We start from the raw sequence: 23,035 nt of genomic DNA, 5'->3' as shown, positions 1-23,035 counted from the left end.
AAAGCCAATCTATATAATAAATAGGAATCACTACTGCTCATCGGCAATACTAGGGAGACAAATTAACCGACAGTTAAGGAGACAGACAGACAACGAAACGCAAGCTGAGATATTACACTACAAACTGTTACTAATTGCAATCTCCAAAACAAAGATCAGATAAGAAACAGAAAGGGAGACAGGCAGACACAAACTATTACGATACTATATCAAGAAAGACAGAGACAAACTATTACGATAATATATCAAGAAAGACAGAGACAACCAGACAAATGGTGCACATAAGTCTTTTACATTTATCACATGTATTAGCATTAAAGCATAAAATGTATTGAAAGACAGACAAATATTCAGACATACAGTAAGACCCACAAAGAAACAAAAAGACAGGTAACAGACAGACAGGTGTGTGTTTATGTAGATTTAATAAATATCTTTTATGTGGTCTAGTTTTGTCAGTCATCTTATATGCAGTCGATGTAATAAACACGTACATTAGCTATTGCAATTTTGCCATAGTTGGTTTATAGAAACATATATGTATTGACAAACAGACACCAAGACAGATAACAGACAAACAAGTAAACAGACAGTGCACGTAAGTCGTTGTAACGTGTATCAGCATTAAAGTATAAGCCATGATGTATAAAGAATGCATTGATAGACAAACAGACAGAGAGACAGTCAAACAAACAAAAAGACAGTAAACAGACACAACAGACAGAAAGACTTCTAACAAAATAGCCAAAAAACTGACCGAAAGGTACACAGTTAGGTACAAAAACAGACAAACAGCAAGACAGATTATTCACTACAACTGTGTTTTGTGTAACTCTACCCATGGGTCGATAACTCAATCTTTAGCTGTGGTGCCTTTTCCTGATATTCACTGTATGGTTGTATTGATGTTGCAAATAAAAGACAGACAGACGAACAGATAGACTGACGTAGAAGCCGCACGAATGAGAGAAATAGTAAATAGCAGAAACATAGAAAAGAAGAAGACATATTAGAAATGGCTCAAACTGTACACTTCTAGTTTTGACCAGTATGGGAGATGGGGTGAGTACGCCATCAACAACAGCACTGAATTCAAGTCTCTCTGGCGTCGAGCTTTTGTGTCGCTCATCAGCGATGTAACGCCTGGGTGCTATCAAACAAGAATTGTGTAGACTTGCTAGAAGTAGTGAATGAGATTTAGACTATTATTACAAACAATTGGTAGTTCATTAATTGCTTTGCTTTTAGCGATTTAAGTCGCTGGACTATATTCAGCCTCTGCTAGCAGTTGCAATATCCAAATATATGTATTGACAGACAAAAGAACGGACAGACAGATCAAAGTGCACCACAGAAGAGAGCCGCGATATCGCTACTCAAATTCAAATGATAGACCAGACTTTGTGGCTTTTTAAACAGACAAGATTGCAACGTTGATCTGGAAATAGCTCTGGCAAACCCTTGGAGCTCTGATACTTTTCCAAGGTCATCTGAGTCAGGTGGTCCTGCTGCAGAAAGAAAAGAAGAGAGGATATGGCTAAATACATAAAAATAGTCTACCAGGTGGATAAACAGTCAGTATCATTCCTTTACTCATAGAACATTTTGGACGATGGGGTGAGATGGAAAGAACTTTCTGGAAAGGCTAGCCAAAAAGTCACGTGATAAACTTGGTCGACCTAACGCTGCCCAGTTTCTGCACATCTGGAGAAAGAGGTTCTCAACTCAACTTCACAAGTGCAACGCAAAAGTCATCATGAGAAAATCTAAGCTCTGACAAATGCCAGTGTAGATTGCTCTACCAAGTTTTTCAGCCACTGAGTTGGCTCCAGGTAGTCTGCATTGTTCTCTTTTAAGAGTTACATGTTTGTTTGTTTCTTAAATCTAAGCCTACTAAACTTTTGTAGTTACAGAACTATATATATTTACCTTGTTAGCATTGTAGTATAGAATTAGGTTTGAAATAAATGTTATTTGACAGACTGACAGAGAGACCGACCGAAAGACAGACAGACCGACAGAATGACAGACAGAAAGACAGTCAGACACAGAGACAGACAATCCGACACGCAGTCCTAATCTGGAGGTTAACCATAGTTAAAATGTTGGAACAAGGATATTGCGCATCCCAATAGCAAACACCGAGTTTGTTGAAGATGTCTGTCTGGAGTCATCAAATCAGGAACTGACTTATGCGACAAATTGAGAAATTTGGACAATGTCTCAAGGTATAGGATTTGCTTAGATTGTGTCACATTCCAGAATCAATCATTTAGCATGTTCACTCCTTCCTGATCTTATCAGACATTCAGCCGATATTCATGATTTTCAAACTAGATGAAATTTTACATCTTTGTGTAGTTCAATAAACGACTCTGTGTGACATCAAGCAACTATAATAATCAAGCATGGCAGATTTGGCCTATCTTCATGCAGAACAATTTCTCAGTCAGACATCTCAGGTTCATGGTCTCATTCACTACCTGAGGTACGAGCTCGTTGTCCGAATTTGAACCCTAATGCTACAACAAATTATACCAGCTTTGCAGCCCATGAGTTTACTGGGACACATTCTCAACTCCATCTTGACAGCATTTCAAATAATATATGGCATTTATTTCAAACCAACAAAGAGATTAAAAGCACAAGTTATTGGCAGATACAACTGAAGCAACAGCTTCTAGCCTTCTAGAAAATACTACATCGCTCCGAGATAAAGCCAAATTTACATCAATAAATGGCAAAGGCAAAAGGCATGGTTATCGTCCATTACATTCTTAAGAAATTTTGTAATTATTCCTAAAAAAATTCTACTTGGCGGCTTTGTTGAGTCTTGGTATCCCATTTCTTATAGTGATGATATGCATACCTGTCATTGTGAAAGAACCATGGGTACCATCAAATAGCATGCAAATCAAGATGTGGGACAGTTTGACTGCAAGGCAGCATTGTGTCGGTGTGGTCTGTCTGCTTGAGTGAAATAAATATATGTCACAAGAGAGAGCAAAGAGACAGGTATCCCACTAGACAGTCGACCGGACATCATAATGTTTGACACAGGAGCTCAAGGTTCTATAGCCAGACATGCTAAGGCATAGTGCCCCCTACGCCGACAGAACTGCCCGCTATGACTTCCACATACACCCTACGCGTTCAAAGCAGACCGCTACGCCTCCAATACTGGCCACCCATGTAGTAGGTAGTGCAGTGTACGCTACTCCTGCAAACGTGCAGTTATGACAAAGGGAAGGGACTCAAGTCCATTTTCAGAATGACAGTCATGCAGTCACAACCGAAAGTCGGCTATTGACGGCCGGGTAACCCTAGAACAGACTGAATTCATACGGGTATTATTGGAAAGTTCTATGTTTGCTTTATCCATTTACGCACGCCTCTCATTTGTATGATGCTTTACAACGGATATAGATCGAGTTATGTGATGCTTCTGGTAAAATAATGAGATAGAAAGTAGAATGTTGTCTATAATGTACTGTTCTAATTCAATATCTGCTGTAGTTAGATTGGTATGTTATCCCAAATAGTAACTGGGAACAGTTTGAGAGTGTAATCTGCACGCTAAGTACAGCCACTAAGAACTTTCTATCGCACCGTCGGCCTCTGCGTGGCTTAAAGGAAGTCAACAGAGGTAATTTGACTGCTACAACAATTGGGAATCCTGTATAGGGTGTTAGGTATCCTAAGCTACTCCCCAAAGCGAGAGATGACTAAACATGAAATGAACTATAGTCCGTTCATTACATGTACAACCGTTTATCTCAAAGGAGTGATAATGAGGAAGGAGGAGACCTTTCAATCATGAATTTCTAGTTGCGTATCTCTATAATTGTTTTGGTAATGAGAAACAGCTCAATTACTCTAAGAATGTAATCGATACATTGCTATTAGTCTGTAACTCAGTGCGATTTGTAGAAGCTTCTCTCCCAAACCAGCTATAATAATTATTTCAGAAATTAGCACAGACACGTACATGCCACTTTTATGTGCTAGACTCGTGTGCCACGCCCATACCGCTACGTCTTCCAAAAATCATGGCTAGAACACAAGGAGCTGGATCAAAAGTGGAGATAGATGTACCGCGTGCTCAGCATTAGAGCTCGGATACAAACTAAGATTATCAACCACAGATGATGTCACCACATCAAGAGGACAAAAAACCAGACAGACAGACAGACAGACAGAGAGACAGACAGACAAACAGAGACAGACCGACAGACCGACAGATAGGCAGACAGACAGAAACAGGCAGACAGACAGAAACAGGCAGACAGACAAAAACAGGCAGACAGACAGAAACAGGCAGACAGACAGAAACAGGCAGACAGACAGAAACAGGCAGGCAGGCAGGCAGGCAGGCAGGCAGGCAGGCAGGCAGGCAGGCAGGCAGGCAGGCAGGCAGGCAGGCAGGCAGGCAGGCAGGCAGGCAGGCAGGCAGGCAGGCAGGCAGGCAGGCAGGCAGGCAAGCAGGAAAGGCAGGCAGGCAGGCAGGCAGGCAGGAAAGGCAGGCAGGCAGGCAGGCACGTTATTTTATTAGGATATGTCATGTCTACACACTAGAATACATGGTTTTTCTACAATTAAAAGAAAGTGCTTAATAAGCAAGTTCAACTATTCAAAGTGTAGGCAGAAAGGCAGGCAGGCAGTCAGGTTATTTTATTAGAATTCAGCATCTCTACTCACTACAATACATGATTTTTCAATAATTAAAAGAAAGTGCTCCATAAACAAGTTCGAGTATTTCAATGTATGAAGAAGCACTGGGTGTGGCAGACAAGCAGGCAGACAGACAGACAGACAGGCAGGCAAGTTATGTTATTAGGATACATCATCTCTACACACCAGAATACATACAGGCAGGCATGCAGGCAGGTAGGCAGGCAGGCAGGCATGCAGGCAGGCAATCAGACAAACATGCAGAATGACAAGCAGACAGACCGACAGACAGACAGAGAGCCTGTAATAATCTTCAGGTTACTCATATTAGCTGGGTCGATATGATCACCATTCCTCCTACCAATGTTTAACTAAACAATATATTGGGTATCCCAGTAGAAACCCTGACTTTGTCGAAGATGCCATTTTGAACCAGAAATTGGAATATGTGACAAGTAGAATGATTTGGATAATGTCCACGGTATTATGCTCTTGTCAATATATTTCACATTCCTAGGATCAATCATGCAGCATGTTCAGTCAATCCTGATCTTATCAGACGTGCAACCGATGATTTTCAATCTAGATCAACTTTTACCTCTTCTATACATTGTGCTTAAATAAATGACACTGTGTAACTTCATCTTTACGAATCAAATATGGCGGGTTTAGCCTATCATTGGTCAGCCTTCACGGCTTCGTGGCCTCATTCACTAAATGAGCTACCAACTCGTTTTCTAGACATGAACTACAGTACAACCATTTATAACAGGTTTCCAGCCTAAGGATTTACTGGGCAACACTCTCAACTGAATCTTAATTGACCGCATTTCGAAAGTCATACTCATGTAAAACAGCTTCAGTACATGTTCTTGGGAGATATCACTAAAGCACCAGCTTCAATCCTTCTATAAAATACTACATCGATTTGAGATGAAGCCAAAATGGCAAAGGCATCATGCCATAGTTATCAGCCATTCCATGCTTAACAAAATGCGTACTTAATTCTTGTAAGTTTCACTTGGCGACTTTGTTGAGGATTCATCTTCTATCGTCTTACAGTGACGATATTTATACATGTGACTGTGAAAGAACCATCACTGACTCAAGTGGATATCATCAAATAGCATGCAAGTAAGGAGATGGGCAAGTCTGAGCGCACAACAGCAATGTGTCTGTGTAGTCTGACTACTTGAGAGACTTAAAAAGAGAGAACTAAGAGACAGATATTCCATATTTCCTACATCTACAACCACAGACGAAGCCGCTGCATAAAGAAGACAGGAAAGGAAGCATGCCAGACACGACAGACAGGGAGGTGCTCAAAAGGGTTAAGTGTAAAGATGATTCATTTGGTACGTTGACAGAAATTTTGGTAGATGAGAAAATCAGAAAAGAGGATATCCAGACCAGCTGTTAAAAAGACTGAAAATAAGTTTGGGAAACTAAAAATGATCTGAGACAAAAGAAAATTGAAGGAAAAGGTTTGCTATACACCTGTAAAATGACAATAGAAGAAATTTCTGAGAAAAATTTCAGCTCTTCTTGGACATGCAGTTGTGTGTGTGTGTGTGTGTGTGTGTGTGTGTGTGTGTGTGTGTGTGTGTGTGTGTGTGTGTGTGTTTGTGTGTGTGTTTGTGTGTGTGTGTGTGTGTGTGTGTGTGTCTGTGTGTGTGTGTCTGTGTGTGTGTGTGTGTGTGTGTGTGTCTGTGTCTGTATCTGTGTCTGTGTGTGTGTTTGTGTGCTGCAATAGATCAGTTGGTTAGAGAGTGAATTTGGAGAATAAAAACACCCGGGACCTTGCAGGGTTGCAGGTTCAAGTCACAGTGATGGCGATCTATGGCATAATTTCTTTAAGAAAGAAACTTACACACAATTGATTCTCTCGACTCAGGAATATAAATGAGTACCTGTTCATTGACTGGGGTAGAAACGACCGCTGGCTTGGCCATAACATCACGGGGTACGTGTGGGCCTTGGTGTCCAGTCCCAAAGCTGCGCCATAATCAGTGCCCCTGGATGACTCTAGCCAAGCTCCAGGTGGATTGCAGCGCTGGCCATAAGCCTTCACGTAGCGCAAGGAGGCCCTGTCTCTAACGGCAGGGGGAGCTATCTCCGCAAATACCGTTAAGGTTGACGTCATTCACGAATGACGTGTAGGGCTTGACATTTGTCCATTTGTCCCTTTGTGTGTGTGTGTGTGTGTGTGTGTGTGTGTGTGTGTGTGTGTGTGTGTGTGTGTGTGTGTGTGTGTGTTTGTGTCTACGTGTTGGTATTTATGTAGGTTAGCTTTAATTGCTCTAGTGCTATATAGTTCGTATATGAAAACATGTATTGACAGACAAAACAGAAGGACAGCTAACACCTAGACAGAAAGACTGAAAGACAGATAGACAGACAGACAGACAGACAGACAGGCAGGCAGACAGACAGGCAGGTGAACAGGCAGGTAGACAGACAGACAGACAGGCAGGCAGGTAAAATGACACAGACAGACAGACAGGATCCCGGATGAAGAACTGGCCGTTATGATAATTTGAACACTCGTTTCAAAGGATTTGAAATAGACATTCATGTCATGTCTCGTGGTGAACAATGTCCGTTTCCATACTGTCAGATGTCAGGATCTGTACAGCGTGTTTTAAGCCACATCCGTGATGTTCATGATTCCTCTCTTCTACCGTCATCTTTTATCGACCGTCTTCACCTACGTCAATGCGGCAGCTGTAAAAAGTGGTTTCTGAAACTTGCGCAACACAAGTCAAAATGTCCTGATCGTAAGATGAAACCTGACAAGAACACAAGTCATGAAACGTGTCAAGCAACAGATCAAGATCTCACTGAAAACATGCTAGATGTAGCCCGTAATTTGTCTGAAGATCATACCCATGATCGGGCGCTTTCTGAAGTTCCTTCAGTTCCTGTGGATGATCAAATTTCTTGCAAAGATCAAGCGTGGTCTTTTATACGGGACATCTCGGTAAATGACATTCTTTGTGCTTACCTTCCTCCTATTGTTCGTGGCATTTCACCATCTCTGAAATCGCTATTCCTGGATTGTTGTGATATTTCTTTGACAAAAATCCTTCAAGACCCCAGTGATGATGTTGGCTGGAAACTGTTTCTGTTAATACCCAGGATGATTCTGTGCCATCGTAGAGGAGGTATTTCTGCAATTAGGCAGGCAAGGTCAAAATTTCTTTTGTTTCTCAATTTTCAATGGGAGCAGCTTCTAAGTCTGCAGACATCGTCTTCTCTCAAGCATCCATCAAAGGACTCACAACTCGGTCTGAATCATCAGAAAGCTCTTCGGCTAGTTAGATGTGGAGAACTATCTCGAGCAGCTAAATTGCTTGTGAGCCCTGGTCTTGCTTCTGTTTCTGACGAAACAGTTTTGAAACTTGCTTCCAAGCATCCAACTAGACTAAAAGATGTGTTGTGTTTCGATGACAGTTTGCCTCAACCAATCAATCTTTCTGAATCATTATTCTTTGCTACTCTCACTAAACTTCCAAAATGTTCTGGATCTGGTCCTTCCGGTTGGAACTTTGAACATTTCAAAATATTGGCATGCAGATCTACTACTGCTGAGAAGTTCTTTGCTGTTTGTGAACAGCTCGCAAGAGGAGACGTTCCAAAGAGTGTTGTAAAGTTACTGTCAGCCTCACGTCTCATAGCTCTCCCCAAACTCAATGGAGATGTAAGGCCAATCGCTATCGGCGAATGTATTCGACGACTTACTGCCAAAGTTCTGTGTCTTCAAAAGAAGGAGTCTTTTGCTGCCTATTTCTCGCCCCTTCAGCATGGTGTAGCCATTGAGGGAGGATCAGAACTTTTGCTTCACCATCTCAGTGTGCTTGCTGAAGCTCACCCTGACTGGGTTGTTTTAAAGACAGATTTGAAAAATGCTTTCAACTCAGTGGAACGATCCCACTTGTTACCTGAGGTGGCAAAAATATTTCCTGACATTTACCGTCACGTCCATCAAATGTATGCTGAGTTTAGTCCTCTAGTTTTCATCGATGGTCACAATGCTCACTTGCTGCAATCACAGGAAGGAGTTCACCAGGGCGATCCTCTTGGCCCAATGCTGTTTTCTGTCGCCTTACACCCATACCTTGTGGATCTTCAAGAAAGCCATCCATCGACTAGAGTTCTAGCATACCTAGATGATATGTTTTTCATTGGCCCCTTGGATGATGTTATTACATGCCTGGATGATGTGGAATCCAGTTTGAAGAAAATTGGTCTTAATATTGCTATTGAAAAATGTGAGCTATTTTGCAATGGTCTTACAACACCTCCTTGTCTCAACAGGGCCATTAGAGTTGTATCATCTGGAATTGACATCCTGGGAATCCCTATTGGGCAACAGCAGTATGTCACAGAATCTTGTTTGGACATCGCAAAATCAGGCCAGAGCCTTTGTGAGCAGATTTCATCTCTTAACGATCCTCAATCTGGAATGTTACTACTACGCTACTGTCATGTGCCTCGCATTAATCATATGGCACGGTCAGTGTGTCCTACTCAGCTAAGGTCTGCAGCTAGGTTTCATGATCAGCTGACAAAAGAAACCTTTTTGCAATTGGTTAGTTTTCGCAATATAGAAAATGACCAATGGCTGCAAGCAACTTTGCCCGTTCGCAATGGTGGGTTTGGGATGACATCAATAGAAACAACGTGTCATATTGCATTTGTATCCAGCTGGGCTCACTCTTTAAGTCGTCTTCCTCATTTGTTTGGAGACCTCACTAGTCCAATCAAGAACATCTCTTGTCCAATTCCAAGTTGTACTTCTGTTGGATCCATTAGTCATCAGCTTCATCTCGCTCTACCTGAAGACAAATCTCTAGCTGATCTGATGTGTAACACTAAAAAGTTACAACAAAAATTGAACTTGCAAAGAACTGACAACATTGTATCTTCTATTCTTGCAAACCCTCAATCTAAGCGTTCTTCTGCAAGATTTAGGTCTCTTCAGGGAACAGGAGCAGGTGCGTGGCTTGACTCAATACCACAATCAGCGAAGTTTGCATTAAAGCCTGGCGAGTTTCGTCTTGCAACACGCTTGAGACTGGGTTGTGAAATGCCCTTGGGATCTGTTGTGTCAACCTGTGAATGCGGAAAAGATGTTGACAGAGATGGCTATCACCTTCTAACATGCAAGAGCGGGGGCGGACCTGTCTGGACTCACGAAACACTGTCCAGTGTATGGAGCAGCTGCCTACAACAACTTAAAATGACACACCAAAGGGAACCAAGGAATTGCTACATTAATAGTAATGATAGACCTGATATCATTGCATTTGATGCACAATCTGGTTGCGATATCGAATTGGACATTTCTGTGGCTCACCCATGGGCACAACAGATTCTTTCTCAAGCAGCTTTGGAAGATGGTGCAGCTGCATCCAAAAGAGAGCTTGAAAAGGCACAGAAATATGGTGGTGAGTGGAACATGTGGGGTCGCACCTCTAACTGCATTGCCTTGGTTTTCGAACATTTTGGAAGATGGGGACAAGATGCTGTTGACTTTCTCAATCGCTTGTCACACCAGTCAACAGATGAAGATGGAAGATCAAATGGCAGAGAGTTCAAGACGTACTGGCGTCGCTGTTTATCAATAGCTTTACAAAGATGCAATGCTAATGTTTTATGTAAAAAATTAGGAAGAGTAGTACGACCAAAGGACTCAACTGAACCGTGTTTTGCTAATTAGATAGATTGATAAAGTAGCCCATTATGGGCTCTTAGACTTTGTGATTTTAGTTCTAATTGTCTTAGACTGTAATAGCGATGATGTGTGAAAATATATGTATTGACAGGCAGACAGACAGACAGAAAGACAGACAGACAGAAGGACAGACACACAGAGAGATATGGAGGTAGACAAACAGACAGACAGACAAACCAGCTGACGAACGGACAGACAGGTAGGCAGGCACACAGAGAAACGCATTAGCTAACAGACAACAGATTGTGATAAAAATGACATGTGGATACCTTTGCCTGGTGAGATCTCTAGCTGGCAGATGGATATTTGATATCGATCCTCTCCTCAAGAACGACAAGGCAGAAGCTACTCTTGCCATTTGAGCATCAAAGGCTTCCATTGACATTCGCACGTAGCGGAAAGGGCTCTCTGCATCTTGCATCCTCATCTCTTCGAGCAGGTTGTCAAACTCTCCTTGCTCTCTCCATCGCAATATCCAATATTGTTGTTGCCGTCGCCTGGCTTCCGAGTGCCGACAGTTAATCAGAACCAGACATTCATCTTCACGCTGTATGATGGTAGTGAGCATGCGCGTGCTGCATAAAAATTAGCTGGCTCCGCAGAGTGTTTGCAGCCCCGGATCATTACCTCTGGTTCGGTGTAGCGGGGGTAAGTACGTAATCAAATTAAATTGAATTTTTAATTAAGGTTAATTATACATTGTTGTATGGTATCCGTAGGCGCCTCGCTTTCGCGAGTAAAGCTGGATTTACAATATGGAAACGCTTGAGCGTCGCGTCGCGTGCGTCGTGTCACGTTGTCTTGCGTGGGAGTGGCACGTATCGCGTCACACGCGTCGTACCATTCACAATACGATTTCAGCGCGCCGTAGACGTCGCTGCCTGAATTATTGAACTGACTACTCGCGCTTCGATTTTCTACTAGCAGAACTCTGCCGGAACCCCCAGCTTGCTCAAAATCAATTTCGAGGCGTTCTCCCATGCACGCAAGTCTTTGTACGTCTTGCAGTTGATCATCCACAAGCAAGGACAGCTCCCTACACAATCTATAGACCTCTCAACGTCGAGTACAGCACCCAAATCAATAATCATTGCCAAAGGAAGCCACACATGCATTTATAGTTGGCTGTGATTGGTCGAAATCAATGTGCTACTTCCGACGCAACGTGTAAAGCTTTCTGTTCGACGCCCAAATAGAACTTGGTTCTATTTGGACGCGTCGCGTCCGTCGACCATCGCGTCGCGTCGACCATTTACAATTTGAATTTGTACTACGCGACGTGTCGCGACGCGACGCACGCGACGCGACGCTCAAGCGTTTGCATATTGTAAATCCAGGTTAACACATCCAACGGAGTCTTCAGATCGTCTACTGAAACGCCAAGTCCTAGCTAGACAATACGTATTTGTTGAAACCCTAGCTGTCATGGAAGTAAACATGCAAACTTCCTTGTAGTTTAGATTACGTATATAGGGCTTGTATAGGTAGTCGTCGTTTTGCGATCGTGATCAAGACAATTGAAATGTACAGTCTAGGTATGCACTCAGTTCCGTTGTAACGACAGTGATATGCTATTTACTGACATAGAAATTGATATCAGCGAACATCGACTATCAACAGTGTTAGATGCAGCACAGAGTAGTAAAGGATTGATCATACTGTAAGTATGAGACGTGTGAATAGTTGACTGTAGGTGCCATTCAACTCCTGAAGGTGTTTCTTGGTTGTCGCGTACACACAATCCCTAGCTACAGTACAAAAGGATGAGGTGACGGGAAGTTGATGACGCGGTTACGTCACAGTTTGCTCAACTAAACGAATCGTTTTTAGACTCATATGTAGTCGGACACGGAAACGATGTTTTAAGGTAGGTCTTATCATGAAACGAGGTTGTGGGAAGGAGAAATTTGAGATTAGTGTACACACACACACACACACGCACACACACACACACACACACACACACACACACACAGACACACACACACACAGACACACACACACACACACACACACACACACACACACACACACACACACACACACATACCAAAAGCTTGATGGACAGCCATATAGGACCACGCCCATTTCTGTTGTGCGACCCGGATTAGAAGCCTCGCTCCGCTCGGCAATTATTAAATCATATTAATTATATTAGCTAGAAACTGAACTTTCGATTGGACTTTGACGTTGTTGTAGCCTCTGTACGTACTTGTCGACATTGCTATTGTAAGCACTGTCAAGCGTTTGCAAGTTGACGCGTAGCGGTGATGAACGGCAGAGCTCAGAAATGGTACTTACACGCCTTTGTACGCGTACACAGCTTCTCAGTTGAAGCCGCAATAGATCCTACGGCTCTACTGCAATCACAGGGAATATGCAGCGAACCCCCACACAACATAGCTAATCTTTTTATTGGGTTTCTACGGTTCTTGATGAAAGAAAAAACAAAACTATAGTTGGGAAATCTGTAACCCAGTCTGAGCAGAGAACTGATGCATATACGCTATATCTCTACGTTGGTAAAGCTGCAAGATCAAAAATATGTAGTAGGAAATGGCTTCTTATAATATTTCGTCGCACAACCAACTTGGCAGCAGAGCATAAATCATCAACTATCTGCAGATTACGAAACCCACTGGAACCTTGGAAACACAAGCATAACCCAATGCAGTTGTTAGTGTTTCCAACTGACTAGAAAAAGCGCGAATAAATTGCAATTAGGTCGGTGGGCTGCAGTAAAACGAGAGAAAATAAAGTCTGCCACACGGTGGGCGCGAGCAAGGCATTAGAATTCCGAGGCATACAGTAGTGTAAATTGTAAACGTTTCAGTATTATTAGAACTCTACCATATAGAGGGATGCACTTTCTTTATTTCTTTGTTTGTCTTCAGTCTTTTGGAAGAAAGAAATTTTGCAATGTTTGTTTGTCATGTCATTTACCACCTTGGGTGCGATTGTGACGCAAAGTCACGACTACCAACAAGATTGGTAGTGTTTACTTTCACACTTAGTGGATAGTAGACAAGAAATTAGCAAGTCTATAGCCTGAGATACAAGCGTGGGCCCAACAAGATTTGACCGTAAGCAGCAGGATCGAAATGAACCAATAGGCGTCAAGCTTGGAAAAGCGTACCCGAACGGGAGTCTTCACTCTAGCCAATCATCATCACGCACTGTTCCAATTGCAAGTACACGGGTACTTGAACTCAAACGGCTGTCAGTTTTGGCGGTTACCTGTCGCGGCGTCTGCCAGAGGATTGTGCCTTCGCCAATGGCCACTACAGCACAATCCAGCGATTTCGGGTACGTCCTAGTGGACGTGGTGTATATACGTGTAACATTCAAAAAGCTAAAACTGGTATCTCTTCTCTCTTCTTGTCTGTATTACTGCAGTTGCAACGTCTGCTTTCTATGCTAAATTCAGCATAGGTCCCTAATGCGGTTCAACTGAAAGAAACCATAGCCGCTGTTAGCGATTCATCACATGGGCAAGAGAATCATCAGAAACCATTTGAAAATGCAGATAAATGACAAAGATTGCTACTGAGCGTAAAAGAAAGCAGAAAAAATGTCACTTGTGAAGAACATTTCTAAATTGCATTTTGCTAGTCTATAGTACGCGTGCCAAAAGGTTATTAGCACTTAATTTTAAAGGTGTAACGATTAGATAAGGTAATTGGAATTGTACTTAGACATGATTTCAATCAGGTCAATGTAAACTTACCGTTGCAATTTGCATTATCACTTTGGTCCGTTCCACGGAATGTTGAGTACTTCAGTAATCCACGGCAACATGAAGAATTTCGGTTATTCAAAACTCTGCTCTGTTCCTAACAAATCATGGCTTTGGAGTGGTTTCAGTGAGTTATTAGAAACCCAGCTAGGGTAAAAGGGTCATTAACCCTACCTGCGTTATGCTACTTTCCATAGCAAAAGCCTATACCTAAGCAATCAAAAAGCAATGTGGTTTTCGCGGCATATTCCATGTTCATTGGACTGCGTACAGTACTGCACGCTAACTAGCGATGATCCCACGCTACACACATTCCTACTACGCCCACAAAGTACACTTGTATGATTATTGCCGACAGCAAGTCGCGACACCGAACTAGAGGTTGAGGTAATGTCAGCCCATCTGCATGGAGCTGCAATGCACACTGCGTCTGGAGCTGGGCTAGTAGTAAGTTGGATTCGCTGACGCTGTGTCTACATTAGCGGGAGCGTCAGCGTTTAACAACTATCCAGCATAGCTTTTTCACCGGCGTCGTGAGTCTTCGTCGACCGTCATCGTCGTACACATTGTAAAGCAAAGACTATGTACCTATATAGCTGAATTACTAATTGATCGAGCAAGTGCAGCATGTGGTAACTGGGATGTGTTGAAGTGTAAACCTCTAATTAGCTAATAAAGTGACACTTCTGACACCATTCACACGTAATTAGAGACACGACATATGACACACCTACATCCACTTGCGAGCATGCATGTGCTATTGTGTATAGCTAAACCTGAATACTCTTCTAGCACTCATGCACAATTTCCTACATTTTGAGCGACGAAACACTTACGCGTACGCCTTGAGGACCTTGATGGCCAACGTCTCCCTACAAACAGCACAAAAATTAGTATAAAGCATCAAGACGGAAACTCGACAAAGTGTTATTTAGTAACCATTTCTCCCTTTTCTCCAATGCACATGCAGTTGTTGTCATTCGTATCGGTTGATGATACAGTCAAAACAACGTAGCAAATGATTGTCATAAGCAAATACAAATACAGTGTGCCTCTCTTCTTCTCCAACATATCAAACATCTGCATGGCTGCAAGACCAACACAAAATCTAGATAGTCTTTGTTTGCTTTCACACAAACTATTCAGTCTGAACGCTGCAAAAACCTACACGAAGTCTCTGAACAGATAGGAAGAAATTTCGAATTCACTTGATGCAGATCAATGCCAGACTTGAGTAGAGAGAACGTTGAAGAGCAACTGAGCTGAACAGTTACAAGACAAAGAGTGGCGTAATTGCAAAATGAATAGCACTATTGTACTGCATGTCTGGTGAAATTGGCATGATGTTCCAACCAATATTGCATTAGAGAGCTAACCAATAACAATTTTTGTAAACTCATATTTACATAAGTTACATCCTTGTGAGTGAGTGACGGTGGGCGAAAGTGGAGGAGCTAGCCTCATACACAACAGTTCCTGGTATAATACACTTTCGCACATTTAGCCCTACCCCCTTTGAATTGAATTTCCGTTGTCACGGTTGAAGATGTCGTTGTGAGAACAGTTGAGAAATGGGGAGGTGCCTATTTGTGGAGTGACTTCCTCTTGCATTGATAGCAATTGTAATCAAGCCAAAGAGAGTACACTTAGCTGCAAGAGTCATATACACAAACAGTGCAAGGGCTTAGAGTGGCATGGAGTGACCGGGCTGTAGCTCTTCATTTGTAGGCGTGGCCATAAAAAACGTGAACTGTACATACGTTCGAGGACCAAAGCGGAGTATTCTGGCAGAGGGCCCAGCTTGGCCCAGACTACTCTGGCAGGACTCACATTTCATTAATACAATTCCAGCGTGGTTGATTAGCCCGTTCTGTACACGCTTAGCAGAATAGTTGATACAAATTTGTTCATACGTTATAGGTCACACCTGGAACCCTAGAACCCGGATATATTCAAAACATCTTGCTTATTTCGACAACTCTTGTAAAAAGCGACTCACTCAATGCATGCTGTCCGAGGTCACGAACAGGCTTTTCAAATTTGGTGCAAATCCAGTTTTCCGTTCTAGAGAAATTCGAGATGGCGAGTTTGATGGGGAAGGAATTGCGCCGCCGCAAAGGGACTCTGGAAGACGCGTCACCTTCACTATCGACCTTGATCAGTTCGGCGTGCAGTCACTTGTTCGTCATGCAAACTTTGAGCAGGAACAGCATCCTTGCTATTACGGTCGCGTTCGTAGAATTAAAAAATGGCCTCTTCAAATCGTCAATTACTACATTTGAAATGTCAGGGTATAATGCGAATTTGGACTGGTTGGGTCTAACGCGCGCTAGTAAGCGGAAATAGAACGATAGTAGCACGGAAACTACGTCCTCCAAAGGGGAACAGTCATGATTACACGCATGTGCACATTATTTATGGCCTCCATGCCCCAATGTACAGTGCTGATTTATTGAAAGAATACAGTATTGTAAAATTGTTGATTACATAGACCAGGGCAAACGATCACGTCTAGTAACATTGCGGATAAACGAGCTACAAATATAAAGCTTATTTAATCGTGTATACTTAAACAGGAAGTAGTGTCAATTGTCGTCTGGTAAATGCCAATTTTTCAAATTCAGGTCTGACTACACCGACCCGCTCATACGCCTACGAAAGTGCGTTTACATTGTGCTGTAGAACATATAGTCCTCATGAACAGTTTCAATGCCATTGGCCCCGCAGTTTCGGTGTGATTGATGTTACAGACAGACAGACAAAAAGACAGACAGACAGACAAAAATACAGACAGCTAGACAGACAGACAGACAGAAAGACAGACAAATAGACAAACAGAGAGACATACAGACAGACAGAAAGGCACACCAGACATCTAGATATTTAGAGATACACCACCCATTCTCAAGTCTGGATCTGTCAATGATTCTACCTTAGCAGTGAAAGAATCCAATAAATGTGAGCGTGTATATAAAAGTAGGCGTGCCCGTAAAATCGCGAGATTTAGTCCCCCCCATTCTAGGGGTCACTTAAACATACAAATTCGTGACAATATAGCTCTAGAACAACAGTAAAACAAAATCACATGACACAACCTACTCACGAACCCGCGTGACCAAAATAACGTCCTGTAGTTCGATCACTTTCTCACCGCTGTGCAACATAAAAGATGAAGAAAAAAACGGCTATTCAGTGGCATAATCATCCAAAGCGAACCTTTCAACTGACATGACTAACGTCTCAATTCGCCTTGTAGAAACGCGATGATGGCGAATGACCCAAAAATAATCCCTAATGTCCGACTATTTGTCTCTCAGATTTCACGTTCTGCTGTAGCAACAGTAGGATGCCCACTAACATCACCCCATAGGTATAGTAGCCAAGAAGAACGCTTCAGATCTGCGACTGAAGAAAGAAAATCACTCGAGATCAGGTGACTGAGATTATTTCCTGTGACTCATCCGCTATCTTCGTTGCGTGCGTGAGTAGAGGGATCAATTTTCAAGTTCTACATCAGCAACGTTACGACAGATGCTGACGTGACCCTCTCTACTTAGTTGCTATCCAGTAGGACTATGACGCCAATGTAGCAGGTAGGTTTGGGTGCAGCAATTGCTAGGAAACGAGTGACCAAGACTAGGAAATGAAAGATATTAGGTCCTGGACTCTGATCTTTCCCACGTAGGACAAAATTGGATTTGCAAAATGCCAAGGCTTGAGCTTCGTGTTGCGTCGTCTCGTCTTGCGTGGGAATGTCACGCGTCGCGCTTGACGTATTGTGCCATTCACAATATTATTTCAGCGCGCTGTAGACGTTGCTTCATGAATTCTTGAACTGACCACTCGCGCTTCGACTTTCTGCTGGCAGAACTCTGCCGAATTCGCCCGGCTTTAATTCTTGAACTCCCCCAGCTGGCTCAAAACCCTTTTCTTGCGTTTTCTTAGCACGCCAGTCTTTGTACATCTTGCAACTGATCATCCACGAGCAATGGGAGCTCCCTACACAATCGATAGACCGCTCAATGTCGAGTATAGACGCCGACAGCAGTCATTACTCACGGAAACCACATGTGCATTCTTAGTTGGCTGTGATTGGTCGAAATCAAAGTGCTACTTCCGATGCGACGTGCTCAGCTTCCGGTTCGACGATCAAATAGAACTCGGTTCTATTTGGACGGGTTGTGTCGCATGCGTCGCGTGCACCTCGCGTCGCGTCGCGTCGAGATATTCACAATTTAAATTTTGTACGACGCGACGCACGCGATGCGAAGCTCAAGCGTTCGCATATCGTAAATCCAGTTTAATTCAAATTGTTTCCAACTCATCAAAATTAAATTTCAGTTGCTACAAAAAATAAAATACTGAACTCAAAACCGTATCTACGCATTCAGCAACACCGCGAAGAAGTCCTTCTCATTCGGACGACACCAAGAGCTTGTGGAAGTCAAAGAAGACTCGTCTCGTCTTCTTCGTCAAACTGCGCAGCCATTCTGGAACGTACGGGAGTTCTAAAACATCACATGGATAGAACGAATTCCTGTCTGTATCGGACATGCATCTGTTGTAACAGGATATATTCTATATTATTTGTGTAAAGTATTGCTTGTATTCTAGTTGTGCTTGCTAGCCATTGTCCATATCGACGACCAATAAGCATTCAGCATACTATTTGTTCCACGTGCGTTTAGGTAGCTCCGCCCAGTTATTTGTTTGGCGACCAATCTTCAGTTGCGATGTAATTGATTAGTCTCCGTAATTGCTTCCGACGTTCGACCTCGTAACACTTCGAATCCGACAGTTGTTTCTTTCGAAAACCGTTCGGCGGCGTGTTTCATTCTTCGGCGAACGGTTTTGGCCAAGCGACAGTTTTGTGAGACACGTCCTCCTGGACAACTCGAACCGAGCAGACTCGCTCACCGTGATTCATGTTCACCGCTCATAATCCGTTCCGTTACGACTTTGACTGTATTTGTTGGTTGATTTACACGACGTCTAGGACTGATAATGAGCGGCAGGAAGAGGTCTAGTTTCGTCTCGCGGCGATTCACATTATGGTCTATGAGCTGATCAGGCTAGATGCTTCAGAAACAACTTTTGTTTCGACCACCCCCTCGTGGACGTCATTTTCTGTGTAGATTAGCTTTGTTCTATAAGTATACAATCCAAAAATCGATGTTTGCGGTCGCGAACTATTGCGACAATTGCAAACGAAGTTGTGTTTGTAAACACGGTCGGGACACCGAGCTCACGCGCATAATCAGCGCATACCAGACAAAAAGCAGGCAAATCAGCATCTCTACGGCTTTGTAACGGTATCGTATTGTTTGAATATGTTTTCCTGACACTTGCTCTGTATCAATTTTTACCCGGGGCAAGAATATCTACAAACCGGATGTGAGGAGACGACATTTAAAGGTCTACTTTGACCTTTCTCTTCGGCGTATACGTACACGTACCAACCGGTTTCTTAAACGATGACTTACTGAAAGCTCACGTTGGTTCACGTCTTGGAAGTTCATGTAATACGTTCATCGCTGTTGAGTCATAGTGTCAGTTCGAGATCGATCAGTGTATAAAATTACTCTAGCTGCAGACATTGTTTATTCGTTTTCTGCGTAGAGTGAAATTTGTTTACCTTGTATTCGATCTAGTTTATATACATTGTTGTCTTTAAAATACACTACGATTGAACACAACTGTCTTTGAATAATTTGTGTATTGTCTACGTTTCCAGGTATCAGCGCCATAATTTTGTGGTAATGGATGTCAATTTGAGTGGTCAAGCAGAAGAAATGGACAGTGGTAGTCAGCCATCTGCAGAGGAATTATATGCGGTTTCAGCAAGTTTGAATTCTCCAGCCGCAAAAGTATCACATTTTAGTTGCAGCAAATGCATTTGTCATTCCAGCTGGAAAGTTCTGAGTGGTTCAGACACAAAGTTAGTAGCAATTTCTCGGCAGAGTTGGATTCGCTTGCATGAAGTAGCCACCATCCGAGGAGACGGGTTGCTTGAGTTCTTCTCAAATTGTGCAGTGACACAAACTGATCCACCAAGCTAGAGGTTTCTACAATCGAAAGTGTTACCCTGAATACACAAATAAAGTTAACATTGAGCGGTTTATTCGAAAGCTGCAACCTATAGCTACTGTGGTGCAAAATGCAACGGCTAGCCACACAACTTTGTCTTCTCAGGAAAGATCAAGAAGAAGCGCAATTCCATCAACAAATTTTGCTTGGTGCGTCATTTGCCAACGGAACACCAGCAAATAGAAGCGGTCACAATTCCGTCTGAGCGAGTGCCAGCTGGATATTGGTGCATCCAGACTACACGAAGTTGCAGAGATTAAACACGACCAACGCATCAAACTTGCTTTGAGAGGCAAGACCTTTTGCTAAAGAAGTGAAGTACCACAAGACTTGTTACAAACGATTGACGCGGTGCGTTGATCAAGTAAGCTTGACAAAGAAACTGAATAAGATGCTGCTCACCCTGCTGCTGGTCATAGATCATCTCGTATTGATTTTGTTGTAGACACCTATCCATCAGTTTCTACAAAGGCATACGAGAGGGCTTCTCGCTCTACAGCTGGAACAATACGTGTCAAGATTTTCGATGGTCAACAGTCTTGTCCTAAGCAATGAAAAATAATTCTTTCAGCAGACGAAAACAAGTTAGAGCTTGTATATTTTTTGGTACAGATGTGTGGCAGCAGTAGGTATGCCGAACGGCTATATGGTGTGCAGCTATTCGTCTGTCATCGACAACTCTGCAGCCTTCTTACATCAGAAGATGCTTCCGCAGCCCTTGTTTTTTCGGTACCAGCTCTTACTTCAGATCATGAAGAGGCCGACAGTCGCATTTTCTTACATGCCAACATGCATCAAATGGTGGCTTTACCTGTGTTGTCATATCCTCTCCTGACACCGACGTAGCAGTGATAGGAATCCATCATGCCAATGCCATCAACGCATCATTGCTATGGCTCACTAGCACAAAGGTAAGTACGACGCGGTTGCATTAATCTCACGGAAATCGCTCTCAATTTAGGCGAAGACATGTCTGCTGCGCTCTCTGGCATACACGCTTTTTCTGGCTGCGACACGACGAATGCCTTTGCTGGAAAAGGCAAAAAAAATATTTTTCGATTAGCTTCTCAAAGCGACTGTTTACGTCCTGCGATGACCAGAATAGGATGCAGCTAGACTATGACTGAAGAGTTGTTTAGTGAATGTGAGAAGTTTGTATGCCATCTTTACGGTTTGCCAACATGTACCAGTGTCAACGAGGTTCGGTACGAGTTATTTCGCATAATGGTCGAAGCACAGCAGATGCCACCAACTCAAGATGCTCTTCGGCAGCATGTATTACGGGTTAGTTATCAAAGTTTTGTATGGAAAAATGCTTTGTACTCTATGCAGAATATGCCTAGTCCGCACGGTCACGGATGGATTGTTGAAACTGATGAAAACGGTTCTCACTTACATGTCTGCTGGATGACACAGCTTCATGCCCCAAAAGCGCTGTTGGAGCTGGTAAGCTGCAAGTGCAATGTCGGATTTACTGCACAGCAATGTTCGTGTCTTCGTGCTGCTTTGTGCTGTACCGATTCATGTGGTTGCAGAAATTGCAAGAATTCGAGCAAGCAAATAGACCTTCCTAGTCCAGTACTATTGGAAGAAGAAACTCCTGAATCTGACATTCCGACTGATGATAGCGATAATGATGACTATAGTGATAGCGAATAAGTGATCAAGTGTATGATTGCAAGCACGCTCGAATAAATTCAATTATTTTACTCTAGTAGATCAAGTTATTTCTAGAAGCAAATTGATGCAATAAAAATTTGAAACAGATTAAAGTGCAATACGAAAAATATAAACATAATGTTGTACTCGCAAAAATGCTTACTTTGATTCAGCGATACCTAATGCTGTGAAGTAACTCCAAGACTTTAGCAATCGGAAGTCCCGGATAAGACAAAAATTTGTTGCCTTTCTAACTATTTCCTGCCTAAATGGCATCCTTCCTTTGCTGGCGCTAGTTGTAGAATTGCAATAGTTAATTAAGCAGAGATTGTACGCCATGAGAAACGCTCGTCAGGCAGAGCTCTAGTATAGCCTAGACTTTCCCGCGCGCCTCGCGCGTACAATTTTTATAAATTCTACCGTTACTTTGTCGCACGTTTTCCAAAGTGCAAACATTAAGAAATCCTTTCTATTGGTTTTGTACAATGTTCCGGTGCCAAGAAACCCTGGTCCACAAGAGGGTCGGAACAAAACGACGGCTTCTGAGACTTGGCTCATAGACTATTAACTAGATTGCTAAATTCTTGCATTTGAGATTTTTGTTGGTATTTCTAATAAATCAAGAAACATGTAGAAACATGTGCAATGTATTGAAGATATTGGCTGCCTAGCTAGAGCAGCAAGATATGTTGTTAGGCAACCAATACAGCTGCTGATGGAGCAAATATGTTGCAATTCATTGTAGTTACTATAAGTGGGTTCAGTAGTGACCTTTCTCACAATATAGCCGCCTTTCTTTACATTGGGAAGATAACTTTCACACCTGGATTCACCAGCCTTTGCATTATCAGCTTTTTCTCTTCCAGCATTTCATTGTAATGCAATGCAGCTAGCTTGATGAATTAGTGTACCGATTATTGGCCAGCTATTAATTAACAATGTTTGTTTTTACCTACACATCATACCCAGGTATAAAAAGGCAACAGTTATAGAAGCAAATTGAACTATAAAGATGTGGAATGCTTTGAGTGATGAATTGCGATATATTTGAGACCGCTTGGCAATATCTCCACAAAGTCCATTTTGGTCACTTGTGCACCCACCTTCTCACTTGCCTTAGTGTCTGGAAAAAGGGCATACATATG

At 42.6% G+C, this 23,035-nt stretch overlaps 1 protein-coding gene and 1 long non-coding RNA gene across 2 annotated transcripts; one reads left to right on the top strand and one right to left on the bottom strand.

Annotated features, from left to right (window-relative positions):
- Nucleotides 1-14,713: 14,713 nt before the first annotated feature.
- Nucleotides 14,714-15,427, bottom strand: LOC134195984 (uncharacterized). Its single transcript, XR_009972476.1, has 3 exons — nt 15,313-15,427; nt 15,084-15,232; nt 14,714-15,016 (listed from the first exon to the last, which is right to left on the bottom strand). It is a non-coding gene; the product is annotated as an uncharacterized LOC134195984 (long non-coding RNA).
- Nucleotides 15,428-19,524: 4,097 nt separating this feature from the next.
- Nucleotides 19,525-22,034, top strand: LOC134195589 (uncharacterized). The gene has a single exon (XM_062664636.1). It carries the CDS (start codon nt 21,351-21,353, stop codon nt 21,888-21,890), a length of 540 nt encoding a protein of 179 aa, XP_062520620.1. The 5' UTR covers nt 19,525-21,350; the 3' UTR covers nt 21,891-22,034.
- Nucleotides 22,035-23,035: the final 1,001 nt, after the last annotated feature.

The sequence above is a fragment of the Corticium candelabrum genome, chromosome 20, assembly GCF_963422355.1.
Source record: "Corticium candelabrum chromosome 20, ooCorCand1.1, whole genome shotgun sequence".
NCBI lineage: Eukaryota > Metazoa > Porifera > Homoscleromorpha > Homosclerophorida > Plakinidae > Corticium > Corticium candelabrum.
Note: the sequence above shows the minus strand (reverse complement) of the source record. Positions and strands in the feature narration are given on the sequence as shown.